We start from the raw sequence: 25340 nt of genomic DNA on the forward strand, positions 1-25340 counted from the left end.
AGCCGTGCGTGTGTGTATGCGTTCAGTAGACGGACACAAAAAACAAACACAGATGAGAGGATACCGTAAGAAAATGCTTTTTATTATTCAGCTGAATCCACACACACGTTTTTCATCCTCGTGCGTCAACACTTTTGTTAGGTTTACACTACATCTACATATTGGGAGATGACGTCAGCGGCAAAGCGATGATGCTACGATGAAATGACGCGAAGTTGGAGAAGGGTTCGAGTCCCTGGGGTGGAGATAGGTGGATTTACACGATGCTAAAAAGGCAAATCCTTTGAATTCGCACCGAATTCGCTTGATCGTTTTCTCCGTTACTTCCGTTTTATTCCATTTTCGTCTGACTTTCACGACAAGTGCGATTGAGGACTCGCATATATGAATTCATCCGTTCGTTCTCTGTACCGCTTCTGCTGCACTCGGGGTTGCAGGAGCTTATCTCAGCGGTCATTGGGTGACAGGTGGGGTTCCACCTGGATCGATCACAGGGCCGGACACAAAACAGCCGTTCACCCTTAAACATCTGGGAAACTCTAATAAACCCCACTGCATATTTTCAGACTGTGAGAACATGCAACCCTCACGTCAGAATCGAAAAACCAGCAACCTTCATGCTATGAGGCGGAATTCCTAACCACTGCGCCACCGATTAACGTGCAAAGGAAACGAAATTAACGTGCAAAAAAAACAACAAACATTGAAATTGATGAAAATTTTAGTGTTGTGCTTTAAATGCGGGCGAGGCGGCTCACCCTTTCATAAAAAAAAAAAAAAAAAAAGATATATACACTGTCAACCTCTTTTCTTTGTGCTAAGGTTTAGTAAATCATAAATAGTTATAATGATATCATCTCTATAATGGAGTAATGGTTTCATAATGTGTCGTGGCACTTTTAATCTTATGATAGTTATAGCAAAATATTTTCTTATAGCAAAATAAGTTTTCCTTTTATTTTTAGGGGATTCTGAAGGGGTTGCAAAGTCGACCGTACAGTCGACTTTTTGTTTGCTTTTTTAATCGCTCCGGGTAATAATAAAAAAAAAAGATGCCTCTATTGAAATTTGGTAAAGCCCCACAATGTTTAGGCAATCATGTGAAATTCCTGGACCGTTAGTTTGTCATGACCAACTGAGGGAATCGATTCTCTGCAGCTGCTGGAATGTCGTTGGCGCCGGGGCCGGCCGGAAGAAGAAACTGCAGTTTTGTTCGATCTATCTGCTTTTTTTCAAGGTTTCCTTGGATGCCCCCCCCGCCCTCACCCGGATTGGGATTTTTCCTCTCTCCTCGAAACAAAACAAAAAACGAGCCTGCATTAAAATGCGATGTCATCCCGCTGGAGGAATGTGGCTTGGTAAGCCGTCGGGGAATTTAGGTTGAGTCACAAGCAGGTTGTTGTTGTTGCTCGGCGGTGGGGCGGACGGAGGAGATCCCGACGGACGTACACAAAAAAAAAAAAAAAACGCAACGCAAAGTGACGACGTGTTCCGATGAGCACGGACAGAAACGTGTATCTCTTCACCAGCTGCGTGATCGCGGTTACTTCTGTACAGAAAGCGTTGTCCGAGGGTTCGGGTAGGGGGGGGGCGAGGGTCTGCGTCTTAGCTTGGCGCGTGCACGGGGGACGCCGCTGTCAGCGGAGAGGGGGACGGCGTCGGGTGATCGGCGGCGAGGGGAAAGGGACGCGAGCTTCAGTCGACTTTTCCCATTTTAGCGATCAGCTCGTCGCATATCTTGGTGAGCTCCTCGATCTCTTGGTTCTGCGAGGACACGACACGGGGCGACGTTAAAAAAAACGGCGGGGAAGATGAAGATCCCTTTGCGTGACTTACGGCTGACCTTCTGCAGCAGGGCCTGCTCCATGGACTCATTCTTCATTTGCTCTTTTCTCAGGCTCGCCGTCAGCGCCGTGTTCTCAGAGCTCGCCTTGGCACGCACCTGGGCGATCTCCTCATTGGCTCTGAGCAAAGACAAAAATAAATAAATGAATAAAAATTGATACAACGTCCCGCATTTGTCACTCAACGAGCTCTGCGTACTTGTCCAGTTTCTCCTCGGCGTGGAGTTTGAGGGTCTGGTATCTCTGCTCCTCCTGCTTGACTCTGGCGAGATACTCCTGGGCGCACTTCTTCAGGACTTCTTCATTCTGCGAAGTGAAATGAGAAACAGAAAGAGGAAACGGCTTTACTTTGGGGAATAAAATCTTTCTGTTTGTATTCTTATATGCATTAAACTTCAATTCTTGACTGCCTTACAAGTCCTGAGTGTAATTCGGGAACTGGAACCGTAAATAGGTGTGTTACCAGGTGACTAGACAACTCTCACTATTCACGTTTGTCTTGTCGAGATGACATAGCAATACATCTTATAACCAATGGGGGGTGAGATAAACATAAGCTACAAGGAAGGTACATCTAAGATTGTTTACAAGTGAAATTATCTACATTGACTGTTCTGTAATAGAAGAATTGTAAATAAGAATGTAACACAATGAAATATAATACATCTTCTGACCAATTATCTATATTGACCGTTCCTGCATAGCAGAATTGTCAGTTCACCTTCAGATATCTCTGAATATGAGAAGAGAAGCTTGTTTGACCATTGCCCCAATGACAAAAGCACGTATATGCAAACCTGAGCAAGTTGCATAATGACCAAACCACTGATGTGCGAGCCCTCCTAAAACCCATAGGGAACACACTGATGTGCCTAGATTTTGCAAGAAAAAAAAAGGATTTCACATGAGTCTATCAGAGAACTCTGCTTGATTTCATCTTGACTAAAAATCGGCCCAGGGGGAGGCGTTCCCCAGCGCCGCACGCTGATCTGACGTTACATTCAGAGGCGGCTACGATGAACTGAACTGCTCTGGTAATGTGTCGTGTCAAACCAGGTCGCAGAACAAACCGTCCCTGTTCACACATCACATAAAGACAAACAACCATTCACTCCCTCATTCTCACCTCTCAGACATCCAGTCACTCTGTGTACCTAAAATCCTAACTCCTCAGCGCAATAATAAAATTTTGCTTCTATAATCGTCCATGGGAGAAGTTCAAATGCTGATGCTTTACTTTCTTGAAGCCCTCCAGTGTGCTCTTCATGTTCTCGTAGCGGCGAAACATGTCAGAGAGCGAGCGCTCCACCGAGTTCAGGTCCGCGAGAGCGGCGTCCTTCTCCTTGGTCGCCGTTTGCAAGGCCCTCTGGGAACTCAGGTTGTTGCGTTGCTCGTCCTCTGGAAGAAACAAATTCACGGAATTAGAAATGGAAACGATGTCCTTCGGACTGCGGGACGCAAAAAAGTTTCTCACTCACCAATCATCTGAGCGATTGTCTTCTCGTACTCAGCGACGATCTTCCTGTAAAAGGTCATTGTAAAAACAGAGTATAAAAAACATAGTGTACTATAGAGTAGATGACTTGAATAAATTGTTTCTATGACGTGTTTACTAATGGGAACCCCGCCTGGGAGGACTGATTGAAAATAAATATGCGTTATTGTTTTTAATGTTTTATTGTGTTCTCATACTACAATGTGCTTTTACAAAAGCACAAAGACTTGTTATTTCTCAAAAAAATTGCAGTTTATACCACATTTTAGCCCAGGGGTACCATCATTGTTTTGCTACCACAAAACATGCTAGGTTGATGACATATGGAGGTGTTAACTTTGGCTTTATGCTAGCTATAACTTTTGCTCGGTACGGCATATACAGTAATAATGCCTAATTTTCTTGCTTTTGGGTGCAATTTCCAGTCCATGGGAAACAAAGTGACGCTGGTCTACACAGCTTTCCGAGGGAAAAGAAGAGAAGACAGGAGAGGGAAATATCTTGTGCACGTACACAGCTTTCTAAGGATCTGCGGCATTGTTTTGCTAGCACAAAACATGCTAGGTTGATGACATAATGGAGGTGTTAACTTTGGCTTTATGCTAGCTTTAACTTTTGCTCGGTACGGCATATACAGTAATAATCCCTAATTTTCCTGCTTTTGGGTGCAATTTCCAGTCCATGGGACACAAAGTGACAGATGCTGGTCTACACAGCTTTCCAAGGGAAAAGAAGAGAAGACAGGAGAGGGAAATATCTTGTGGACTTACACAGCTTTCTAAGGCTCATTGTTTTGCTAGCACAAAACATGCTAGGTTGATGACATAATGGAGGTGTTAATTTTGGCTTTATGCTAGCTATAACTTTTGCTCGGTACGACATATACAGTAATAACGCCTCTGATGAGGAAAGATTGGGCACCTGCACCTGGCGACGAGTCACCCGGTCAGTCAGCACAGGGGCTATGAGTCTACAGAGAAAAGCCGATGACAAAAAGTGGAACTCCTGACAACAGACGCTCTGTTTCTGTTAGCATAGCAACACAGTCGCCTCCCGCACACCGGCAACTTTGGCCGACTCTTGCCTCTTTGTTCGTCTTCATTTCGATGCTCATTTGGACTTCTGTCTTCAGCGTTATCCTTGTCACTCACGTCTCTCGCGGGTTCAGATGGGAAAGGTCGCACGGATGACATGTTTTTGCACCGTACGCTAAAATGAATGGGTCCGAGCCCAGGGCAACCTCATGACGTCACGACCAAGACAGCGTTGCGATGTAAACAACGATGTAAAATGTTATTTTTTTTCTACAATTTTATCCAAACTAAGATTTTTTTATCATTTTTATGTAGCTAACAGTTTGACAACTGGGGATCCTTTAACATTCACTCTTCACATCAAATCTCCCTCTATCAATCTCTTAATAACGGTTGAAAGCATCCAAACGTATCACGAGTCGTAGTTCCTCACCGCATCTCTATGACTTCCAGTCTGCTGTCCTCACACTTCTTCTTCCAATCGCTGACCTCCACATCTTTTGTAACAATCTGAAAGAAGACTTTTTAAGATGAGAACTGTCAAAATGTAAAAAGACGCTCAAACACACACACAAACATCTGCGGTACCTCCTCCCTGATGAGGGCCAGCACCGCCTGTTTCTCTGCTTCACTGATGCAGATGGAATCCAGAACTTGACTTCCTGTTTTCTGCATCTCGCGTCCCGCGGACTCACACGAGTCTTCATAAGGCTGAGAGGTGGAGGGGCAGAAAAAAATAAAACAGAAGGGGAAACATGTCATCCCACGAGGATTACAATACGGTACATCTTGTTAAACAATTACTATTACGCGTCAACATCTTTCACAGATGGCAAAGAGAACAGAGTAGAATAATAACCATCTTTTTTTAATCCTGTGCATTCATATATTCTAATACATGCAAATTTGACCACTTTATCACATTTATTACTAACTGGAATCTTCTCTAGCATGAATCCGCCAAAAATCAATTACTTTAAACGCCAGGTTTTTAAGTTTGTAAAATGGATTTCAACACTAATCGACACTTTAAATTCTCAAAAAAAAAAAAAAAAATTTTAAACTGAGGCTTTCACATACAGCCGTCTTTTTGCGTCATCCTCATCTGGTCCATCTTACCCGGTAGACGACCAATAGCATCTTGGCTTTTAAACTTTTTCTCCTCCTAATCTTTCATTTCACACCTTTTCCCTGCCCTGGTTCTTATTCACCGTTTTCCTCTTGGTTCTCCTCCCCCCGCCTGTCTATCCTCTCATGATGTCCTTCCCTGGATTATAACAGTCACATTATAATCCCTTGAATTATAATCTAAATCCATCTGTCACCTGAGCGGATGAACACTGTGGCGTGAAACACGTTGTATCTCCTGCAGCCGAAGCTATCAGATTGGCAGCGTGTGGACGAGTAAGGAGGACTTTTACTTAAAACTAAATAAAGGGCTATTTGACAAAATGCAGGGATTATGAATGCTTATTAACGCAAACAGCATGTTAATCAAAACAGTCTTAAACATGTTTGGGCTTGTTCTAAATTGGACTTAAATAGTTGTAATACAGCACCACTTAGTGTTAAAAACTGGCACTGCAATTAAATATTATTGTATTTCCTACAGACTGTTTAGTAATATGGTAATGACTATGCAGGATTGGTTCATATTGGAGAACAAGTTATATTTATAAACACATTTCTCACCGAGCAGCAGTCTGATTCTGCAGGTTTGGATGTCACACAGCAGTCTGGGGCTGAAAGAAACAACAAGATGGCGAGTAAAAAAAAAAAAAACTTGCGGACTTATGTATTTGTGGTTGCAAATCGGGGTCATTGTACAATTTCTGGAACAGTTAGGTATCACTTTAATGAACACGAGATCGGGAAATCTGCTCGAACAACTCGGATAAATGAAGAGCGGAGGACGCAAACGAAAACGGCCTGTCATATATAGTATTCCGGTCATAAGCAGACAATACATGTGCAGTTTATAGAAATACCGGTCAAAGGTTAAATAGCAGGCCACTGAAGAACAAGTCTGAGTTTGTGGCTGATCCAAATCAGGAGGCTGATCCAGGATTGATTTTTTTTTTTTTTCCCCCATTTTCTCACTGCATTGCACTGAACATTCTGGAGATTACAAAGCAAACTAAGAGTGATAATGTGTTGGATTTAAGCTCAGTCTGGATACTCTGTTTCACGTTAATTCTGAATGTGAAACCGTGACCGTTTCAGAGCGTGAGTGTCAGATAAATATCAACTGGGTCATTTTTCCTTTGAGACAAATACAAAGTTCTTTGCTTAATGACATGCTATAATTCCTGAACAAGGGAAGCCTTTTGATAATCAATCAGACAAAAAAAAACTAAAACCACGAAACTTTGAAGCCGAAAGGCAACTAGGCGATCAAACAATCTGAATATTCTTAATTCACACCGACACAGATCTTCTAAAAATGAAAATGGGCTTTTAAAAACACAAACTCCAGCCGCAGCAAAGGTAATGTCACGGCGCTCAGTCCCGACAAAAATAAAAATTCACCGCGGCATGAAACGACGGCTATAATCGACTTTTAAAAAAGCAACAACGACCCTTTTGTTTGCTGGCGTGAGGCTAAAATTCACTTAGAGTAAACTTGAACGATTATTTGATCCTTTTTTTGTTGAAATGTTTATTGATTGTTTAACTCGGTGATCCCAAACTGTTTTTGTACGAGGGACCAGTTTTATGCGTGAAAAGTTTCCACGTTAGAGGCGCGGTGGTTCAAATAATAAAAACTTTTGTCAGTTCAAAGTATTTAATCTGAATACTATGATCACATTTTTTATTAGGCAATTACGATACAGCAGAGGCAAAGGTGGAAACAGTTGTTTTTCAAAACAAGATCCGGAAGCTCTAATGAAAAAAACAATCATTTGTACCAAGAAAGATTTTTCCAAATGAATCGCGGACCACTGGTTTAACTCACCGCTCTGTTCCTTGTCCGGTTTGACGCCGGTGCTGCAAGCCAGCTTCTCCTCGTCGGTAGCGTGACCTACATGGTGGTCGTCCTGCAGATCAGAGGAAAAATAATCACATTTTATCTGCTAATAGCACAAAAAAAACGCGTCGGAGAGGGATCGGCACCTACCTGTCCGCCGAAGTCCTTCTGCATCAGCTGGTTGGGCTTTACCTTGCAGGAGTTCCTGGGCATGAAGGTGAACAACAACACCAGGGTAAAAACCAAAAGGATCATAGCTTTGCGGTCTCAAAAGAGCGGCATGCCGCGGAGGCATGTGGGCTCGCTCGTGTAACGACGAGGGGAGAAAGCAGGAGAAACACACACACACACACACACACACACACACAAAAAAAAAGCCTTTCAGCCCAGACCTCATTTCTGTGTGTGAGTGACCCGGCATGCCTCTACTGCAAAATGCAGAAGAAAAAAAAAATCAGATTAATGAAGGCGGTATTAGCTAACTAAAAAGACCAGTTGCGAGGTGATTTGGGGATTTACAAGGTTTTGTGCCAACACACACATACACACTCTGGGTTATTCTTTCCACACAGAAAAGGTGAGGTGGGCACATGAACCCGGGCCCTCTTGGAGGGAGGAGGGGGAAATACAGCTACGACAGAAACGCCGGCTCGTGCGGCGAAACAGTACTTACAACAGAACACAGAGGAAACGGACTTGCTCGGCAGTCCTGAAGGACAAGCGGGGTTGTCAGGCGGGTTTGTGAGGGGCGGGAGGCAGAGACAGGAGAGGACGGAACAGGGAAGGGTTATAAACACACACACAAAAAAAAAAAAAAAAAAACGTGAGTGCAGGGTTATTAGGGTTTTTAAGGGTTATTCGAACACACGAGACAGGGGTCGGGGATCTTCCTCGCGACACTGAAACGACTGGGGAAAAAAAAAATTGCTTCATATTTTTATCAATAACAACCAACATTTAAATTGCAACATTTGCAAACAACGATTATTTGACAATATGGTTCAGAAAATACCGGACTGTCTCAGAAAATTAGAATATGGTGATAAAGTTCTTTATCTTCTGTAATGCAATTACAAAAACAAAAATTTCAGAAATTCTGGATTCATTACAAATCAACTGAAAAATTGCAAGCCTTTTGTAATTTTTATATTGCTGATTATGGCTTACATCATAAGAAAACTCAAAAATCCTATCTCGAAATATTAGAATATCATAAAAAGGTCATATTAGTTTTTTTAATTGCATTACAAAAGATAAAGAACTTTATGACAATATTCTGATTTTCTGAGACAGTCCTGTATATGGAATCAGAAATGCACCCGATCAGAGCAATAAATATCTGGAGGGGAGGATCTGAATTGTTTTCGTCAAAAACAGGAAGACGGTCCGATCGGGAACGCACAATAACAAGCATTCACCGCCGCGACAGAGAAAGCAGTGTTTGCTCAACTTGAAAAACCTGTGAGTCATAGAAGGTCCAGTTTGAGCCGAATGTAAATGTAAGAGGATGATGCCTGATGAATAAGGAAGATGGGGAAGTGTGTGTGTGTTCATCGTGGATATGTTGCTCACGTTATTATTGTGCCGCCGGTCTCACTTCCCTCCTGCTTGCAGGGGCTTTTGGGGTCAGAGGTCATGTTACCGTTGAATAAATCGGGATCCATGGAGACGTCGTGGATCAGGTTGGAGTCCGGGCTGGAGCCGGAGGTGAGAGGGGCCTCGTCGTCCACCTCCGAGGGGTCGGGTCTGTTCAGCGGGGAGACGACCGACAGCGTGGGGGGCCGCGGAGCGTTGGACGGGGGGAGGCCTTCTCCCGCATTGCGTTTTGCGCTCAGGGTCAAGTTGAGGTTGTGGTCCAAACCAAAGGTGGCGTCGGCGGGGGACGAGACGGCGAGGTTGTTGAGGGAGTCAACCTCCCGGGACGCCGCCGGACTGACGGCTTGGTTGGAATTGTTGTCCAGAACGCGGTCTGAAATATCAATAAATTGTGATTTTCATTGGAGCGAACACAGAACATTAATATGTATACTGCTCAAAAAAATAAAGGGAACACTTGAACAACACAATGTAACTCCAAGTCAATCACACTTCTGTGAAATCATAGTGTCCACTCAGGAAGCAACACAGATTCATTTTGACTTGTTTTAAGGACATTACATCAAAGTTGGATCAGCCTGGAGTTTGTTTTTACACTTTAATTTTGAGTGTGATTCTTACCCAGACCTCCATGGGTTGATAAAATTGATTTCCATTGATCATTTTTGTGTGATTTTGTTGTCAGCACATTCAACTGTGTAAAGAGCAAAGTATTTCATAAGAATATTTCATTCATTTAGATCGAGGATGTGTTTTTTAAGTGTTCCCTTTATTTTTTTGAGCAGTGTATTTTTTTTTTCTATTTCTGAGGTGAGCTGCTTTCTTAACCCTCATATTATGTTAAGGGTCAATTTGACCCATTGGGTCAATGGGTGAAATGGGTCAAATTGACCCTTAACATAATATGAGGGTTAAAAGACCCCAAATCTTTCGCGTAGCTGAAGATTTCAAAACGCAATTCAGGGATTTGACCTTTAAACGATGACCTCCGCCTCTCCTGGTGGAGCTCTTATAATAGCTGCTGGTTTCCTCTCAGAACACTTCACATCCTGTGTCCTCACACATCCCGCTAACAACCGCTACACAACAGACGGAGGGGGGTGACTCACACTGAAAACACGGGGCTTGTGCGACTGAAAATCTCACACACACGTACTGTAAAACGCGAGCAAACTCCAAGAGCCTCTCAGGAATTCTCCGTTCCGCTCTTTAACTCGGAGATTCTCACAGGTTGTGTTGACGGAAGGCTGAGGTTTGACTATAAACGCATAAACATCCATGCTTATATGAGATTTCCCTTTAAATCGCGGTACTTTTTTTAAACACACACACACTCTGGAGACAGAGCAGATGCAGAGGAGCCACACCCGGCTGGCCTAGCAACAAAAACAACAACGGGCCATTTCACAACTCCATGAAAAAGAGGAAGAGGATACAGAGATGGCGACAAGAGAAGCGCGCAGGTAAACATGGCGGTGTTCGGTTTCAGCATCGCTATACATAGTCGGTCGTGACATGTGGTTGTTGCCTGGATCCGACACAACAACCCCCACCTCCTCCCGGCTGCAAGGGGTTTTAAGTCTAATTTTAGTAAACCAGACTATCGGTTTCCACGCACAAACGATCATTTATTCGCGTGAAATAAAGGAGTTTGAACCGAACGCGCGCGATGCTCAAAATAAGCCGAAATCCATGGAGAGGAAGAGGCTGTTTAGTGCCTCGCCTGTGACCTGAGCGGTAGAAAATGTAAAAAAATGATGCACAAAAGCAGAACGGGAAGAGGTGACGGAGGGGGTTTTGATATCTCTTTAATTCAAAACGCCCCGGGGGAGAGCAAGAGAGCAACCACGCTACTCAAGAGTTTTTACGTGATATTATTTTCACTTTTATCTCGAAACATTAGCGTGGCGCCTGAACGGCCATTAAGGCTCAGTTCGCCGCAATTATGGGAAGAACAAAAAGACATATAAATCATTTTACGGGCACTTTGAGCTCCATTACGTGCCGACGGCTCGACGAAAACAATGCATTATCATTAAAAAAATTTCCCAGCGTTCTGGTTTCAGATTGTTTTACAGCGCGGGGACAAGAGGCCATTGTTGTTCTAACGCAAACACTGGATGGCTCGAATGTTTTGTGGGAAAACTCACACACAATTTAAGTTAATAAGTGTTCAAAGAGCAAAGGGGGGAGGAGAAATGTAGCTCTTATTGCCGTGCCATGTAGATTAATCCAAATTTTCTAGATTAAGGCCGTTACAGAATAATCTAATTGTTATGTTTCGCTCAGCTGCTCTCTTGATCCTCTCCTTCCTTGCCAGATTCACATCTTTGCATTCGTCTCAGCCTCAGCACTGTCAAGTTTACGGTTATATTAAATATATTAACTCTCGCCAGTTTACGGATTAAGTATATTAACTTTAAACTATCTTGTTTTGAGTGCCATTACGGCGCATTACATCAGTGGCGTGCAGAGGTCTGGGGCCAAAAAAATCCTGATTTTATGCCCCAAAGAATCAAGTATAAGGCCTAATATACTGTGAAATATTATGAGAAAGGAAAGCGTTTTGTATATATAAACAGATGAAACATAAAGTTTAAATGCGATTTAAATATAAATCAATCAAATTTATTGAGATCTCTTCCTCAAATTACACCTCCTGTCACAAAACGCTTGAGCTACTGGTCGAGTCGGTTAATCTCACCTGTGACGGATATGACCTCGGATATGTTTTTATTAATTTTAGTTTTGAAAACAACCTTCCACATCTTGCAAATGAAACGCAATCTGTGCGTAGGTCGGTTAAAGCGGCGCAAATATTACGAGCACATCTTGTCTTGTATTACGTGAACAAATGCTCGGGGTGCGGTACTTCATGTGAAGAGTGCAAGTCTTACGCAATAACTGTGTAAAGCGATGGAACACTCCGAAAACCTTCAATGTTTATCTAAAATGTCAAAACACAGGTTTGTTTACCAATGAAGAGACATTTAATATTTGCATTGCTGTGCGTTCTAAAGGAGACGAACTATCAGCTGCTACCTTCAGGGGTCACCGAAGTGAGTCACCCTCCTCCATCTAACCCAATTCTTTGCGTCCTCTTCTCTCACACCAACTCACTTCATGTCGTCTTTCGTTAAGTCCATAAATCTTCTCTTTGGTCTTCCTCTAGTCCTCTTGTCTGGTAGTTCCAACCCCAGCGTCCGTCTATCAATATATTCACTATCCCTCCTCTGTACTGACCCAACCATCTCCGTCTGGCTTCTCTGACCTTCTCTCCAAAACATCTAACATGTTCTGTTCCTCTGATAGACTCATTCCTGATCCTATCCATCCTGGTCACTCCCAAAGAGAACCTCAACATCTTCATCTCTGCAACCTCCAGCTCTGCTTCTTGTCTTTTCCTCGATGCCACTGTCTCCAAACCATACATCATTGCTGGTCCCACCACCGTCTTGTACACCTTTCCTTGACACTTTTTCACCCCGTTCCAACCTGCTTGAACCTATTTTTTCACCTTTATTCCACTCTCTCTGGGCCATTGACCCTAAGCACTTAAAATTCTCTACATTCTTTATCTCCACTTCCTTGTAGCCTCGCCGTTCCACTTGGGTGTCTCTCATTCACACACATATATTGTATCTTACTGCAGCTCACCTTCGTTCCTCTCCTTTCAAGAGCAGATCTCCACCTCTCCAGATTTCCCTTCACCTGTTCCCTGCTCTCACTAGAGATCACAATGTCCTCTGCAAACATGGTCCATAGAGATTCCTTTCTAACCACATCTGTCCATCACCACTGCAACCAAGAAGGGGCACAGAGCTGACCCTTAATAGAGTCCCACATCCACCTCTCTGTCACACCTACAGCACACCACACCACTGTCTCACAGCTGGCATACATGTCCTGCACCAATTTAAGATACTTCTCTGCCACTCCCCACTTCCTCATACAATACCATAGTTCCTATCTTTGCTCCCTGTTGCTTTTTCTAGGTCTACAAAAACACAAGGCAGCTCTCTCCCACCTTCTCTGTACTTCTCTCCTGGGAAATACCACATCTGCGGTACTCTTTCAAGGCATACATTTCTTTTATGAAAGCTTCTTCTTCTTCTCCTTTTGTCTTTTCCCTTCAGGGGTCGCAACAGGGAATCAACCTCCACCTAACCCTGTTCTCTTACCTTCATGTCCCCTCTCACTACGTCCATAAATCTCCTCTTTGGTGTTCCTCGAGACCGCCTGTCTAGCAGCTCAAATTTCAAAATTTAAAGAATATTAAAGCGATTATTGTGTAATTTCAGCTATTACCGTGTAACTGTCAGCGCTACTATTATTAGTATGAGATCACTTTCCATCCCAATCCCCATCCCCCCTTTGTCTCTATCCAAATTCACGCTCTCTATCGCTCTGTCCTTCTCTGCCACCAACTCTTTCTGGCCCGATTGGTCGAGGCAAAAGGCCGCCTGTCACCAAGTGCTTTCTCTAAATCAGAACATACTCTACATGTAAAGTGTCATGAGGCAACCCTGTTGTGATTTTTTTCTATTTAAATAAAATCTGACCTGACTCGATTTATCAAACTTATCAAAGCGCGACAGGTTTTTCGGACGTGGCGCTCTCTTAGACGGCCGGGTCGTATCACCTGCATGGTCCGAGTTGTCCAGCTGAGTCAGCTGCTTCAAAACACCCGGGGATTCGGCCTCTGGAGTCTCGAAGTTCCCCTCCGAGTCCGAGCTGCGGAGGAGGAGAGAGAGAAAAGAAAGACGCTGTCAAACCCTGACAGATAGAAAGATCACGGTTGCAACTGTGAAGAAAAAAAAAAAAAAAATGTTTCGCCCGAAACCGAGAAGTATACGGCCCATAAAAGAGAGAGCCATCTTCACATAAACTGGATCAGAGCATGTGATAAAAACACGGCCGCGACAAAACAACAGTCCACTGTCTGCGAGAACAGAGGGGGCATTCAAATGTCGTCCCGAGCCGCTGAAGTGATGTCGATTTAATGACAAAATCATTAGGTGTGGATTTCAGTGGGCGGGATAAAAGTCTCGGCTTAAAATCAGGATTTTTTTTTTTTTTTTCTCTCGGTCAACAAATAAACCTGAAGTTCAAAGTGGCTGGTTTTATTCAAAGGGGCAGTCAAAGGATTCGGGAGGGGTAGGAAATAAAGCCCGGGCCCTGGGAGACCACCTGCATCCTTCACTGCTCTGAAAGGGACAAACACACACACACACACACACACACACACACACACACACACATGCATGGAGGGAACGAGAGAGAAAGAAAGTCTTTTGGTTTGCTGTGTCAGCTGCCTAGACACCCGAGTTTATATCCAAACTGCGGGGTGTGGAGGCGGAGAGGGGTAAACGTTTATGTGGGTCTGTGTGCTTTACATCAAATGCGCTCTAATGAAAAACAGCGCCGGGGTCAAAACCTCACAGGGGGTGCGGTTGGGGTGCCAGATCCCGAACCACGCTCCCGTCACAAACGCCGGTCCACGGCTACGCCCTATCACACACACATCGTCCCAGCGATGGCCTCCGACGCCATGCAGTCTTGTCTGGTTTCTTAGAAACTCGAAGTGGAAATGGTTGTTGAGGAGAGGAGGAGGGTGAGACTTGGAAACTGTCTTCCTTCCCCTTCCCCCCCCAATTTTCAGCAAGTGCTCCAGCCGACTGCCAAGCGGACTAACTCAAAACACACACACACACACAGTAGAACGCTTGGACTGACACGCTCCCTCTCGCTGTTGTGATGTCATAACTAAATAGGATGCTCCAAACGATAACACGACAGCACCAGTGTGGCCACGAGATACAGAATGTGATCTGATATTAACACTGGTGTTATTACAAACCGTTATTACACAGTTACTACACAGTTATTACACAGCTGTCAGGATGACTCAGGGGTATCGAGAGCTTATAGTCCATAACGTCGCCGCACACCAGCTGTTAATCCCTTGCTTTTCACACGCACGAACACGCACACACACACACACACACGCTTACTTGTCATCCTCCCCGGGGCGCTCTTCATCCCCGGCCACCCCCGTCACCGCCGACCATGTCCACTTCGCCCACTGGACCGGAGACAACCAGGACATCCCGCCGGATTTTTTCAAACAAATGAACTTCAGATCCACGCGAGAAAAAATAATAAAAAAAAAAACAAACTACAAAATAAACAACATAAAGATCTGTGAACGGAAGCGGTCAGTGTTTACTCGCCGCCTTCCCCTTTTTTTCTGCCATCCTCCTCGCTGATGGGGGGAGCAGAGGGGGGACGTGTCACCCTCCTCCTCCTCCTCCTCCTCCTCCTCCTCCTCCTCCTCCAGCTCTGACTCAGGCGAGACGAGCATCAGCGGTCACTCCTCTCCCCGGGTCCCTCCCTCTTCCGCCCGTCTGGCTGAACGATCAGCTGGGACACACACACACACACACACACACACACACACATCCTCCTCCTCCTCCTCCCTGCAAACCTCATGTTTCCTGTGTGCTGAGGTGAAGAGGACTCGGGTTACTGTTAGACTCGCAAACATTCCTGTGCACATATGGAAGTGCGTGTGTGGGCGTGTGTGTGTGTGTGTGTGTTTAGATGTTGTAGTTGTGTTAATGTATTAAAATCGTAGATGTGTTGTGTGGATCTGTATATGTCGTTGTGTAGTTGTGTAGACATGTAGATGTTATGGATCTGTAGTTGTGAAGGCGTGTAAATATAAAGATAGTGTTGTTGTGTAATTGTGTCGTTGTGTATTTGTGTAGTTGTCGAGGTGTGTACTTGTTTAGATGATGTAGAATCTACTATAAATAATAATTTATAGTATACTATATAGTACTATATACTGTATATTCTATATACTATGTACATATATAGATCGATATAGATATAGTAGATAAATAGTAGATAGTTTGTTGTGTATTTGTGTAGATATACAATCGTGTATTTGTGTAGAGATACAGTTGTTTAATTGTTTGGTTGTGTAGATGTATTAGAATCATAGATGTTTTTGTGTAGATCTGTATATGTCGTTGTGTAGTTGTGTAGACATGTGGATGTTATGGATCTGTTGTTGTGAAGGCGTGTAAATATAAAGATAGTGTTGTTGTGTAATTGTGTCGTTGTGTATTTGTGTAGTTGTCGAGGTGTGTACTTGTTTAGATGATGTAGAATCTACTATAAATAATAATTTATAGTATACTATATAGTACTGTATACTGTATATTCTATATACTATATACATATATAGATCGATATAGATATAGTAGATAAATAGTAGATAGTTTGTTGTGTATTTGTGTAGATATACAATCGTGTATTTGTGTAGAGATACAGTTGTTTAGTTGTTTGGTTGTGTAGATGTATTAGAATCATAGACGTTTTTGTGTAGATCTGTATATGTCGTTGTGTAGTTGTGTAGACATGTGGATGTTATGGATCTGTAGTTGTGAAGGCGTGTAAATATAAAGATAGTGTTGTTGTGTAATTGTGTCGTTGTGTATTTGTGTAGTTGTCGAGATGTGTACTTGTTTAGATGATGTAGAATCTACTATAAATAATAATTTATAGTATACTATATAGTACTGTATACTGTATATTCTATATACTATATACATATATAGATCGATATAGATATAGTAGATAAATAGTAGATAGTTTGTTGTGTATTTGTGTAGATATACAATTTGTGTAGTTTCTAGATATTTTGTTGTGTAGTTGTGTATTTGCGTAGTCATACAATTGTGTAGTTGTGTATTGATACAGTGGTTTAGTTGTTTGGTTGTGTAGATGTATTAGAATCATAGATGTTTTTGTGTAGATCTGTATATGTCGTTGTGTAGACATGTAGATGTTATGGATTTGTAGTTGTGAAAGCGTGTAAATATATAGATAGTGATGTTGTGTAATTGTGTCGTTGTGTATTCGTGTAGTTGTGTAGGTGTGTATTCCTTGAGATTGTATGTTGTGTAGATTTATAGTTGTGTAGATGATGTAGAGTCTACTACAAATAATAATTTACAGTATAACATATAGTTCTATACACTGTGCATTGTATATACTATATATATGTAGATAGATATAGATATAGTAGATAAATAGTAGATATTTTGTTTTGTATTTGTGTAGATATACAATCGTGTAGTTGTGTAGAGGTACAGTGGTTAAGTTGATTGGTTGTGTAGATGTATTAGAATCGTAGATGTGTAGTGTAGATCCGAATATGTCGTTGTGTAGTTGTGTAGACATGTAGATGTTATGGGTCTGGAGTTGTGAAGGCGTGTACATATATAGATAATGTTAATGTGTTGTTGTGTAGTCGTGTAGGTGTGTATTTGTTTAGATAGCTAGTTGTGTAGATTTATAGTTGTGTAGATGATGTAGAATCTACTATAAATAATAATTTATAGTATACTATATAGTACTATATACAGTATATTGTTTATACTATATACATATATATAGATAGATATATATAGTAGATGACTATACATCTACAACGTAGATGTAGATGTGTAGATATTTTGTTGTGTATTTGTGTAGATATACAATTGTGTAGTTGTGTAGAGGGACAGCTGTTTAATTGTGTGGTTGTGTGGATGTTGATGTGTGATTGTGTAGATGTATTGGAATCGTAGATGTGTATATCTTGTTGTTGTTGTTGTGTAGTTGTGTAGGCGTGTAGCTGTGCAAATGTGTAAGTGATGTTAATGTATATATGTAGATTTATAATCGTGTAGTTGGGTAGATGTAGATGTGTAGTTGTGTAGATATTTTGTTGTGTATTTGTGTAGATATACAATCATGTAGTTGTGTAGAGGTACAGTTGTTTAGTTGTGTTGTTGTGTAGATGTATTGGAATCGTAGATGTGTATATGTTGTTGTTATATAGGAGTGTAGATGTGCAAATGTGTTGCTGATGTTCATGTGTTGTTGTGTATTTGTGTAGATGATTTGTTATGTAGTAAGGGTTAATGTGGTAAAAGTGTAGATGTTGCAGATGTGTAGTTGTGTAGATATTTTGTTTTGTAGATGTACAGTTGTGTGATGTGTAGATGTTCTTGATATGTAGTTGTGTAGATCTGTTGTTTTGTGGTCGTGTAATCCTGTAGATGTGAAGTTATTTTGTTGTATAGACATGTAGATGCGTAGTTGTGTAGATGTACAATTGTGTGGTTGTGTAGATGTTGATGTGTAGATGAATAGTGTAGTGTTATTGATGTGTAGTTGTATAGGCGTGTAATTGTGTAGATGTATTTGTGTAAGTGTATTTGTGTAATTTTTCAGTCATGCAGTTGTGTAGATGTTCTTGATAAGTAGTCGTGTAGGTTTGTTGTGTAGTTCTGCGCGTAGTTGAGCAGTTGTGTAGTTGTGTAGATGTATAGCTGTGTAATTGTTTATTTGTATAGATGTATTGTTGTATGGATATTTTGTTGTGTAGATGTTGATGTTTAGTTTCATAGATTTATAGCTGCAAATGTGAAGTTGTGTCGATAAATTGTCATGCAGACGTTCAGTTGTGTATACGTGCAGCTGTGTGTAGATTTTGTTGTTGTAGATGTGTAGTTGTGTAGATGTCGAATCATAGAAGTGTAGCGTTTATGTGTAAATGTTGTTGTGTAGATGTGTAATAATTGTTGATGTGTCGTTGTGTAGATGCGTAGATGTTGTAAATGTTGCAGTTTAGTAGTGGTGTAGTTGTGTTGTTGTGTAAATGCTGTAGATGTGTCATCGTGATTGTGTAGATGTTTATGTGTAGTTGTCTTAATGTGCAGTTGTGTCGATGTGCAGATGTATGAACGTGTAGTTGTGTAGTAGTGGATTGAGATGTTGTTAATGTGGAGTTGGGTAAATGTGTAGTTGCGGATGTGTAGACGAGTAGATATTGTAGTTGTTTAGTTGTGTAGATTTTGTTTACATGTATCCATGTAGTTGTGTAGTTGTATAGTTGTAGTTGTGTAGCTATTCCCTGCAGGCTGGCTGCAGATTCTAAAGAGCCTCCTGCAGAAAGACACACACTCATTTATCACAGGTGTTGCCGGGATTCAAAACCGGGAATGGAGTCACCGAAGCAGCACACACACACACACACACACACACACACACACACACACACACATTAAATCTATTGTTGACGGGACCATATCCAGGACAAACATCAGACCAATTGATAATCGAACCTGCTGTCAGAGGTCACAGCTCATCAGACTGACAGCAAAATCATTTCGAGGATAATCCCCCTTTGTCCCCCCCGCCCACACACACACACACACACACACACACACACACACACACACACACACACACACACACACACACACACACACACACACACAGACACACAGACACACACACTTTCAAGTGGTGATGCTGCTCACGGATGCTTATATAACTATCTGAGTGTATGTGTTTTTCACATGAATACACCTCCCTCTCTCTTGCTCTCTCACACACACACAGACACACACACACCCACTTGCAGTAACTAGGCCAGATTAAATGTGCTCTTTACAAACAAGATGGACCGTGAGTAATCTCATCGCGGAGGGACAACTCAGCCGCTGTTGGAAAAGAAAAGGGTGAAAAAGCCGAAAGAGGCGAGAAAGAGCTTTTTCTGTTTATTTTCCATCCCAAAACCAACTCGAAAACCTTCCTCCGTGTGTGTATGTGTGTGTGTGTTCCCGGAGAACGACAACGGGCACAAAGGTCTCACACACACACACACACACACACACACACAGATGAACACACAGAAAGAGGCCCCTGTTCTGTGCTGGCTGCAAATCTGGAGGTCGGCGAGGTTTAGGAAACCGGATAAAACAAAAAAAGGATGGGTGAAAAAAGGCTCTCGAGTGTTTTCTCTAAACCCTCCAGACATTCGAGGCTTTCTGTCATCTGTTTCTTCACCAGAGAGGAAAAAAAAAAACCTGTCTGTCCTGCAGGGAGGTGGGGGGGGGGGGGGCGACGGGGACGTCACGTGGCGTTAAACTGTACTGCCAGAGGTCACGGATGGAAGCTGCCTCTGTACAAACACACACACACACACACACACACATATGCTCACAGAAAATTTTCACACATACAGAAAGGCAGCACTGGAACTTTCTCTCTCTCGATGAGGAATGAAGAAGAAAAAAAAGAAGAGAGAAGAGAATCAGCTCTTATGTAATACCTGGCGATCACACAAATAGCTCACAGAGAAACAGTGGCAAAAAAAAAAAGAAACACCAGTTCAGCACAGGCTCTGCTGGGCTGCCATCTTAATACACACCCCAGGCCATCGTGTGTGTGTGTGTGTGTGTGTGTGTGTGTGTGTGTGTGTGTTTACCGTCAATTGATTGAGGAGCAACCAACCCATCCTTAATGGTCGATTATGTTTTGACTGATAGCCACATATGTGGCTAAGAATAAAGCGGCAATGGCATCCATGTGTGTGGAGACACATGTGTGTGTGTGTGTGTGTGTGTGTGGGTGTGCATGGAGAGGAATTCAGAGAAGAGTCTGGACTAACTGCTTTCAAATCCCCCCTTTTGATGAGTAAACCGCCAGCCGGCGCGCCTGACCTCCCTCAGATGGACCGATGCTTGAGATCCATTCCACATCGCCGCGTGTATAATCAAAACACTCCTTCTGCTCGTCACCAAGAGCAAACAGAAGATTTCCAAAAATACGGGGCCGTAATTGCAGCATTTAGTCTTTTATTTTAATTATAGGCTTGTTTAAACCTCTACAAATGTTACAGTTCTCCTCAGAAGCAAGGCCCAAGACAGTTTGTTTACATAAACATTGGGCTGCGAGCAAATGACCAGCTGGATTAGTATGTCGTTCACTGTCTGAGCACGCTTGTTGCCATGGTACCGTAACAAGCTGATGACCAGACGACCTATAGAAACTAAAAAAAGCGATCGATTTGCATCCATATTGATTTATTCAGTTTTTTTCTGGGCGCAGACGATGTAACAATGACACTAAGTAAAAATGACAATATGTCAATATTGTCAACAATGACAACAATCACTAAGGTGTATTAATGTCAATAGATTTTTTAACCTGTTTTTTGTTGTCTTTGTCCTATTTAATGTCTTTATTTATTGTTTATTTATTGCCTCTGTCCTTTTGAGATGAGATAAGATAAGAGATGTACTTTGTTGATCCCAGGACTGTGGCAGCATAAAATAAAATAAAATACTTAATATGATCAAATAAAATGATACTTATGATAAAATAAAATAATTAATATAATAAAATAAGATAAAATTATTAATATGATAAAATAAAATAATAATTATGATAAAATAGAGTAAAATTAGAATTAAATTAAATAAGAAATTTAAAGTATAAAAGTATTAAAAGTACTATACATATTTACCTCAATTATAGCAGGGAAAAAATTGTGCAATGTGCACAATTTTATGTAAAGTCTATGTAAAGTTTATGTAAAGTCTATGTAAACTCAGTAGCAGTGTGTAATTGGACAGGGTTAAGGGATGTGGTAGGATGTGATGCGGTGGCAAATTGATAGGGATCAATAAGGTACAATCAGATCTTCCTTATCTTTTTATCTCCATTTGTGTGTCTGTGCATGTGATGCCTACAAGTGCATGAGTTTGGCTCAATACTGTTATTACTTGTAGGTTTGTAGCATTGATGGCATCTAGTGGTCATTGTGCATTATTACAACAATTTCTGAAAAAAACAAAACCATCATATATATATATATATATATATATATATACCACATTATTCATGCATCATATAGAGACCAAAAACAATTCACGCTGTCAATGACATGTCATAAAGACAAGAAACCATTCAGCCTCTCATTCATGCATTATATAGAGAAGTACATATATTCACCCTCTCATTCACATGTCGCGTAGAAACTTGCAACCATTAACTCTGTCATTCACATGCCATATAGGGATATATTGTATAGCTATATGTCCCTTTATAACTTTTATGTCATACAACCCTCTCATTCAGACATTCCTTGGGGACATAAAACCATTCTCCCTGTCATTCACACGTCTGCGCAATTTAGGTTTTCCATTTAACCTGCTGCATGTGTTGGATTGTGGCCGGAAACGCGAGCAAACACGGGGAGAACACGCAAACTCCACACAGAAAGGCCTCCAGACAGAATCAATCAGGGACCTTCTTGCTGTGAGGCGGAAACGCCCGATGTTATGTCATTCATTTGAATTTTAAACTTCCCACGCCTGTCAGGTGTATGCAGAGGGAGGCACAACAGATGTCTGGTTGGGGTTAAATCTCTTATATTGTTACGTGGAGAAAACAGACGCTATAATTAATAAAAACTGGATGGATGTGAGTCAAACCATCTTTGCTAAGAGTCAGTTCACTATAAAAAAAAGCAAAAGTCAAAGACGACGGGAACAAGACAGAAAGACCATTTGAAATCACCTATTGTTTACAACAACAGCACAGACAGGAGAGCAAATATTTACTAGAAAATAGTGCACGTGCGTGGTGTTCACCCACACACACAGGAAGAAACCATACTGTGGCATTTGCCATTCTCTATATCACCCCTTAAATCCAGTTGAATTATATTTAATTTTGAATTTTCTTACCCTCCATAATAAATAAAGTGTATTGCACACAACACCTTTAAACCTACATTAAATGCAAGTTAACTATTTCATTTTTTTTTTGCTTTTTATACTTTTCATATCTTAACACAAAACCCAAATGTAAAGTTTTTACCTAAACTACCCTGTCTTTCATATTTGAATACCACATAAAATGAGGGGGGAAAAAAATTGAAACATAACATATTATTGACTATTAAATGCCATCTATGAGCTTCTAAATTCAAAACATGTTACCAGAAAAACAACTCTACCAGTTATATTATTCAGAAGTACAAAAAGTCGGGGGCCATATGAATCCTTGTATTACTTGTTATCAAAAAGGAGGAATGCAACGTTTTTCATTATTTCAATTTTAGACTCAGTTCACAAATGCTAAATAGAAAAATGGGCTGCCGGACCGAATTTTAATATTTAATTTGTCAGGTTTACGAGACCCGATTTGATTGTATATTGAAAAACAAAAGAACACATTACACACAAACCGGAAAGGAATCAGTACATATTCAAAACTGTGTTTTGGCAAAGGTCAAAGTTTCTTGCGGCAAGAGTGTGGCCACAGGTCTACTGCCATCTTCTGGTTAAATATAAAATAACTTTTTGAACACCGTTTTACACTGCGGTCAACAGTGCTGGCAGCTTCATATCAGTGGTTTTATGACAGCGGTTGCGGGCCGGTGTAAACATGAGCACGGGCCACATTTGGCCCACGGGCCGGACTTTGGACATGCCAACAAGGATTATTATACATTAACTACAACATTTATGATTTTTATCTTCAAACGGCGGGCCTGTAATTATATGTCACAACAAAACATATCTGTCTTTCTCGACAGCCTGAAAATCCCGCGAGACGTTGCAGCGGTACTGTATCTGGGTCATTTTCTTTCTTTCTAAATGAGGGACTGTTTTGCTGCCTTGTGCTTTTTAATGAATTAGATGTCTACAGGGTATCCGGTAGACATCTAAAATTGGAAACACACCCAAAAAAATAAAATAAAAAAAAAAAACAGAGTGGAGGCTGATTTGGAAGATTCCACTGCACGTTAAACAAAAATCCGTCGGATCTTCTTGGGAGATTTGCCCCTTCTTCTGTTATCCGGAGTTCTTCATGTTCGAAGCAGTCTTGGGAATTCTATGACCTTAAGTACAAATCTGTCCCAGAAGCAACTTCCCCCCTCATATAAACCGTGACCTCGGAAAGAGAAGAAAACCCCTGGAGAAAACAGAGCCTGAACACATCTCCGGGATTTTCACAAAGTGAAAGGAGTCACTCTGTTATGACGGATTAGCTCTGTAATCCCCGCCGACCGGTGTTATGACAACACGTTAATGAATGTTGTCGTCCAGACGCGGAAAACACGTGGATTTGAACGGCCGGAGAATCGAATTTACGTTTGCATCGTTCATATCCGCCTGGCCCCGCCGGCTGGAGTCGACGTTCGGAAAAATACATTTTTCTCAGCCGATTTTGTCAATTTGGCCTCTGCTCCAGTTGGATTATCTAAATGTTTTCCTGAGCGACGTGCGAGCGGTCGGCTTTTTGCCCCCCTGCCCTTCACTCCCATTATCTCGCCGGCTCTTCTCCTGTTCCCGAGGCAATGAGTCATCATCGCGAGATAACCCGAGCATCACGGTCATTTCGCCCGACCGCGCGGAAGCCGACACGAATAGGAAGAGAATCTCATCTTACATGCTACCCTTCTTTCGGGATGAGCTGACCGAATCCTTCCTCTGCTGCTGGCTCAGGGAGGCCCCCATGACGACGGACGAAAATCCGCGCTTCGGGTCAGGTCCTCTCAGACGGATGTTGCGGATGGCCGCCTCCGAACTCCCCTCCTCGCAGGTTCACCTCTGCCTCTCCTCCGGATCGATGTCAGCTCTCCATGACGCAGTGTTTCTCATGAACACCTCCCTCCTCACCTCCAGGTCTTTTCCACAGTTGACACAGCGTAAATGCTATAGAGCACTACGGATCACGCGTGAATAGCTCTGCTGACAGTCCTGCCTTCTTGCTCTGTTTATCTTCCCCCTCTCTCTCTCTCTCTCACACACACACACACACACACACACACCGCTTTCAATTGCTTCTTACTGTAAAGCCCTTTGAAGTAGAAAGACAAGGAGGTGTGAGGGGGTTGTAGCTGAATAAGGAGCTGGAAGGGCGGGCGGGTATCTGGCAGGGGGTCAGAGTATTGTTTGACACAGAAAGAGTCCCTTCTATTGTGCGACAGCTTCACATCTGAGACCGAGAGGGAGAGTCGACAGGCGTAAAACACAGCGCCTCTTATTATCCCGCTACCTGCTGTGACCCTAAGCCCACCCCTGCGCCCTCCTCCCCCATCCCAACCCCCGCAAGACTTGCATGACAAACGCACTTACACAGAGGAGCTTAAAAGAGAGAGCTCGCCCTGTGCACGGGTGCGATCCTACGCTTTATTTCGTCGGCCACAAATAGAAGAGAGACCGCGGGTGACGCGGGGGAAAAAAAAAGCCTCTGAAGCGACTTCCGGCCTTTTGTGATGAACTCACATAAGACTCTCGCAACAGAGCTCTATGTGTGGCCCAAAAATTGAGAGATGTGGTTAAAAAAAAAAAAAAAATGGAGAAGTTATAAGGGATTAGGGTCTTGCGAGCAGCTCGAAACACAGTGGCCATGACTTGATCGAGTTTTAATGACAGGTATGGAATTTTTTTAAACTTTTTTTTCCTTTTTTTTTTTGGAAAAAAAATCTAAAAAACAAACAAAAAAAAAAGGGATGGGAGTGTGTGGAAACAGGTTCATAT

The 25340-nt window shown here is 42.2% G+C and overlaps 1 protein-coding gene across 5 annotated transcripts; it reads right to left on the minus strand.

The window, feature by feature from the left end:
- Positions 1–61: 61 nt before the first annotated feature.
- On the minus strand, positions 62–24622 carry LOC147218441 (transforming acidic coiled-coil-containing protein 1-like). 5 transcript variants are annotated; one of them, XM_086174127.1, is made up of 14 exons: positions 24247–24622; positions 13580–13671; positions 8914–9310; positions 8015–8050; positions 7492–7546; positions 7330–7411; positions 6066–6115; positions 4962–5084; positions 4807–4883; positions 3323–3366; positions 3082–3242; positions 2044–2150; positions 1844–1964; positions 62–1764 (listed from the first exon to the last, which is right to left on the minus strand). In XM_086174127.1, the coding sequence occupies exons 1-14, from the start codon at positions 24312–24314 to the stop codon at positions 1696–1698; spliced, it is 1482 nt and encodes a 493-aa protein (XP_086030253.1). In that variant the 5' UTR covers positions 24315–24622; the 3' UTR covers positions 62–1695. The 5 variants fall into 5 exon arrangements, with proteins under 5 accessions (XP_086030253.1, XP_086030252.1, XP_086030255.1 ...); XM_086174126.1 differs by lacking the exon at positions 24247–24622 and adding an exon at positions 14952–15190; XM_086174129.1 differs by lacking the exon at positions 8015–8050 and having other exon boundaries at positions 24247–24440.
- Between the last annotated feature and the right edge of the window lie 718 nt (positions 24623–25340).

Source organism: Fistularia commersonii, chromosome 26, assembly GCF_037954325.1.
Source record: "Fistularia commersonii isolate RoL2024-O1a breed Wild chromosome 26, RoL_Fcom_v1.0, whole genome shotgun sequence".
Lineage (NCBI taxonomy): Eukaryota > Metazoa > Chordata > Actinopteri > Syngnathiformes > Fistulariidae > Fistularia > Fistularia commersonii.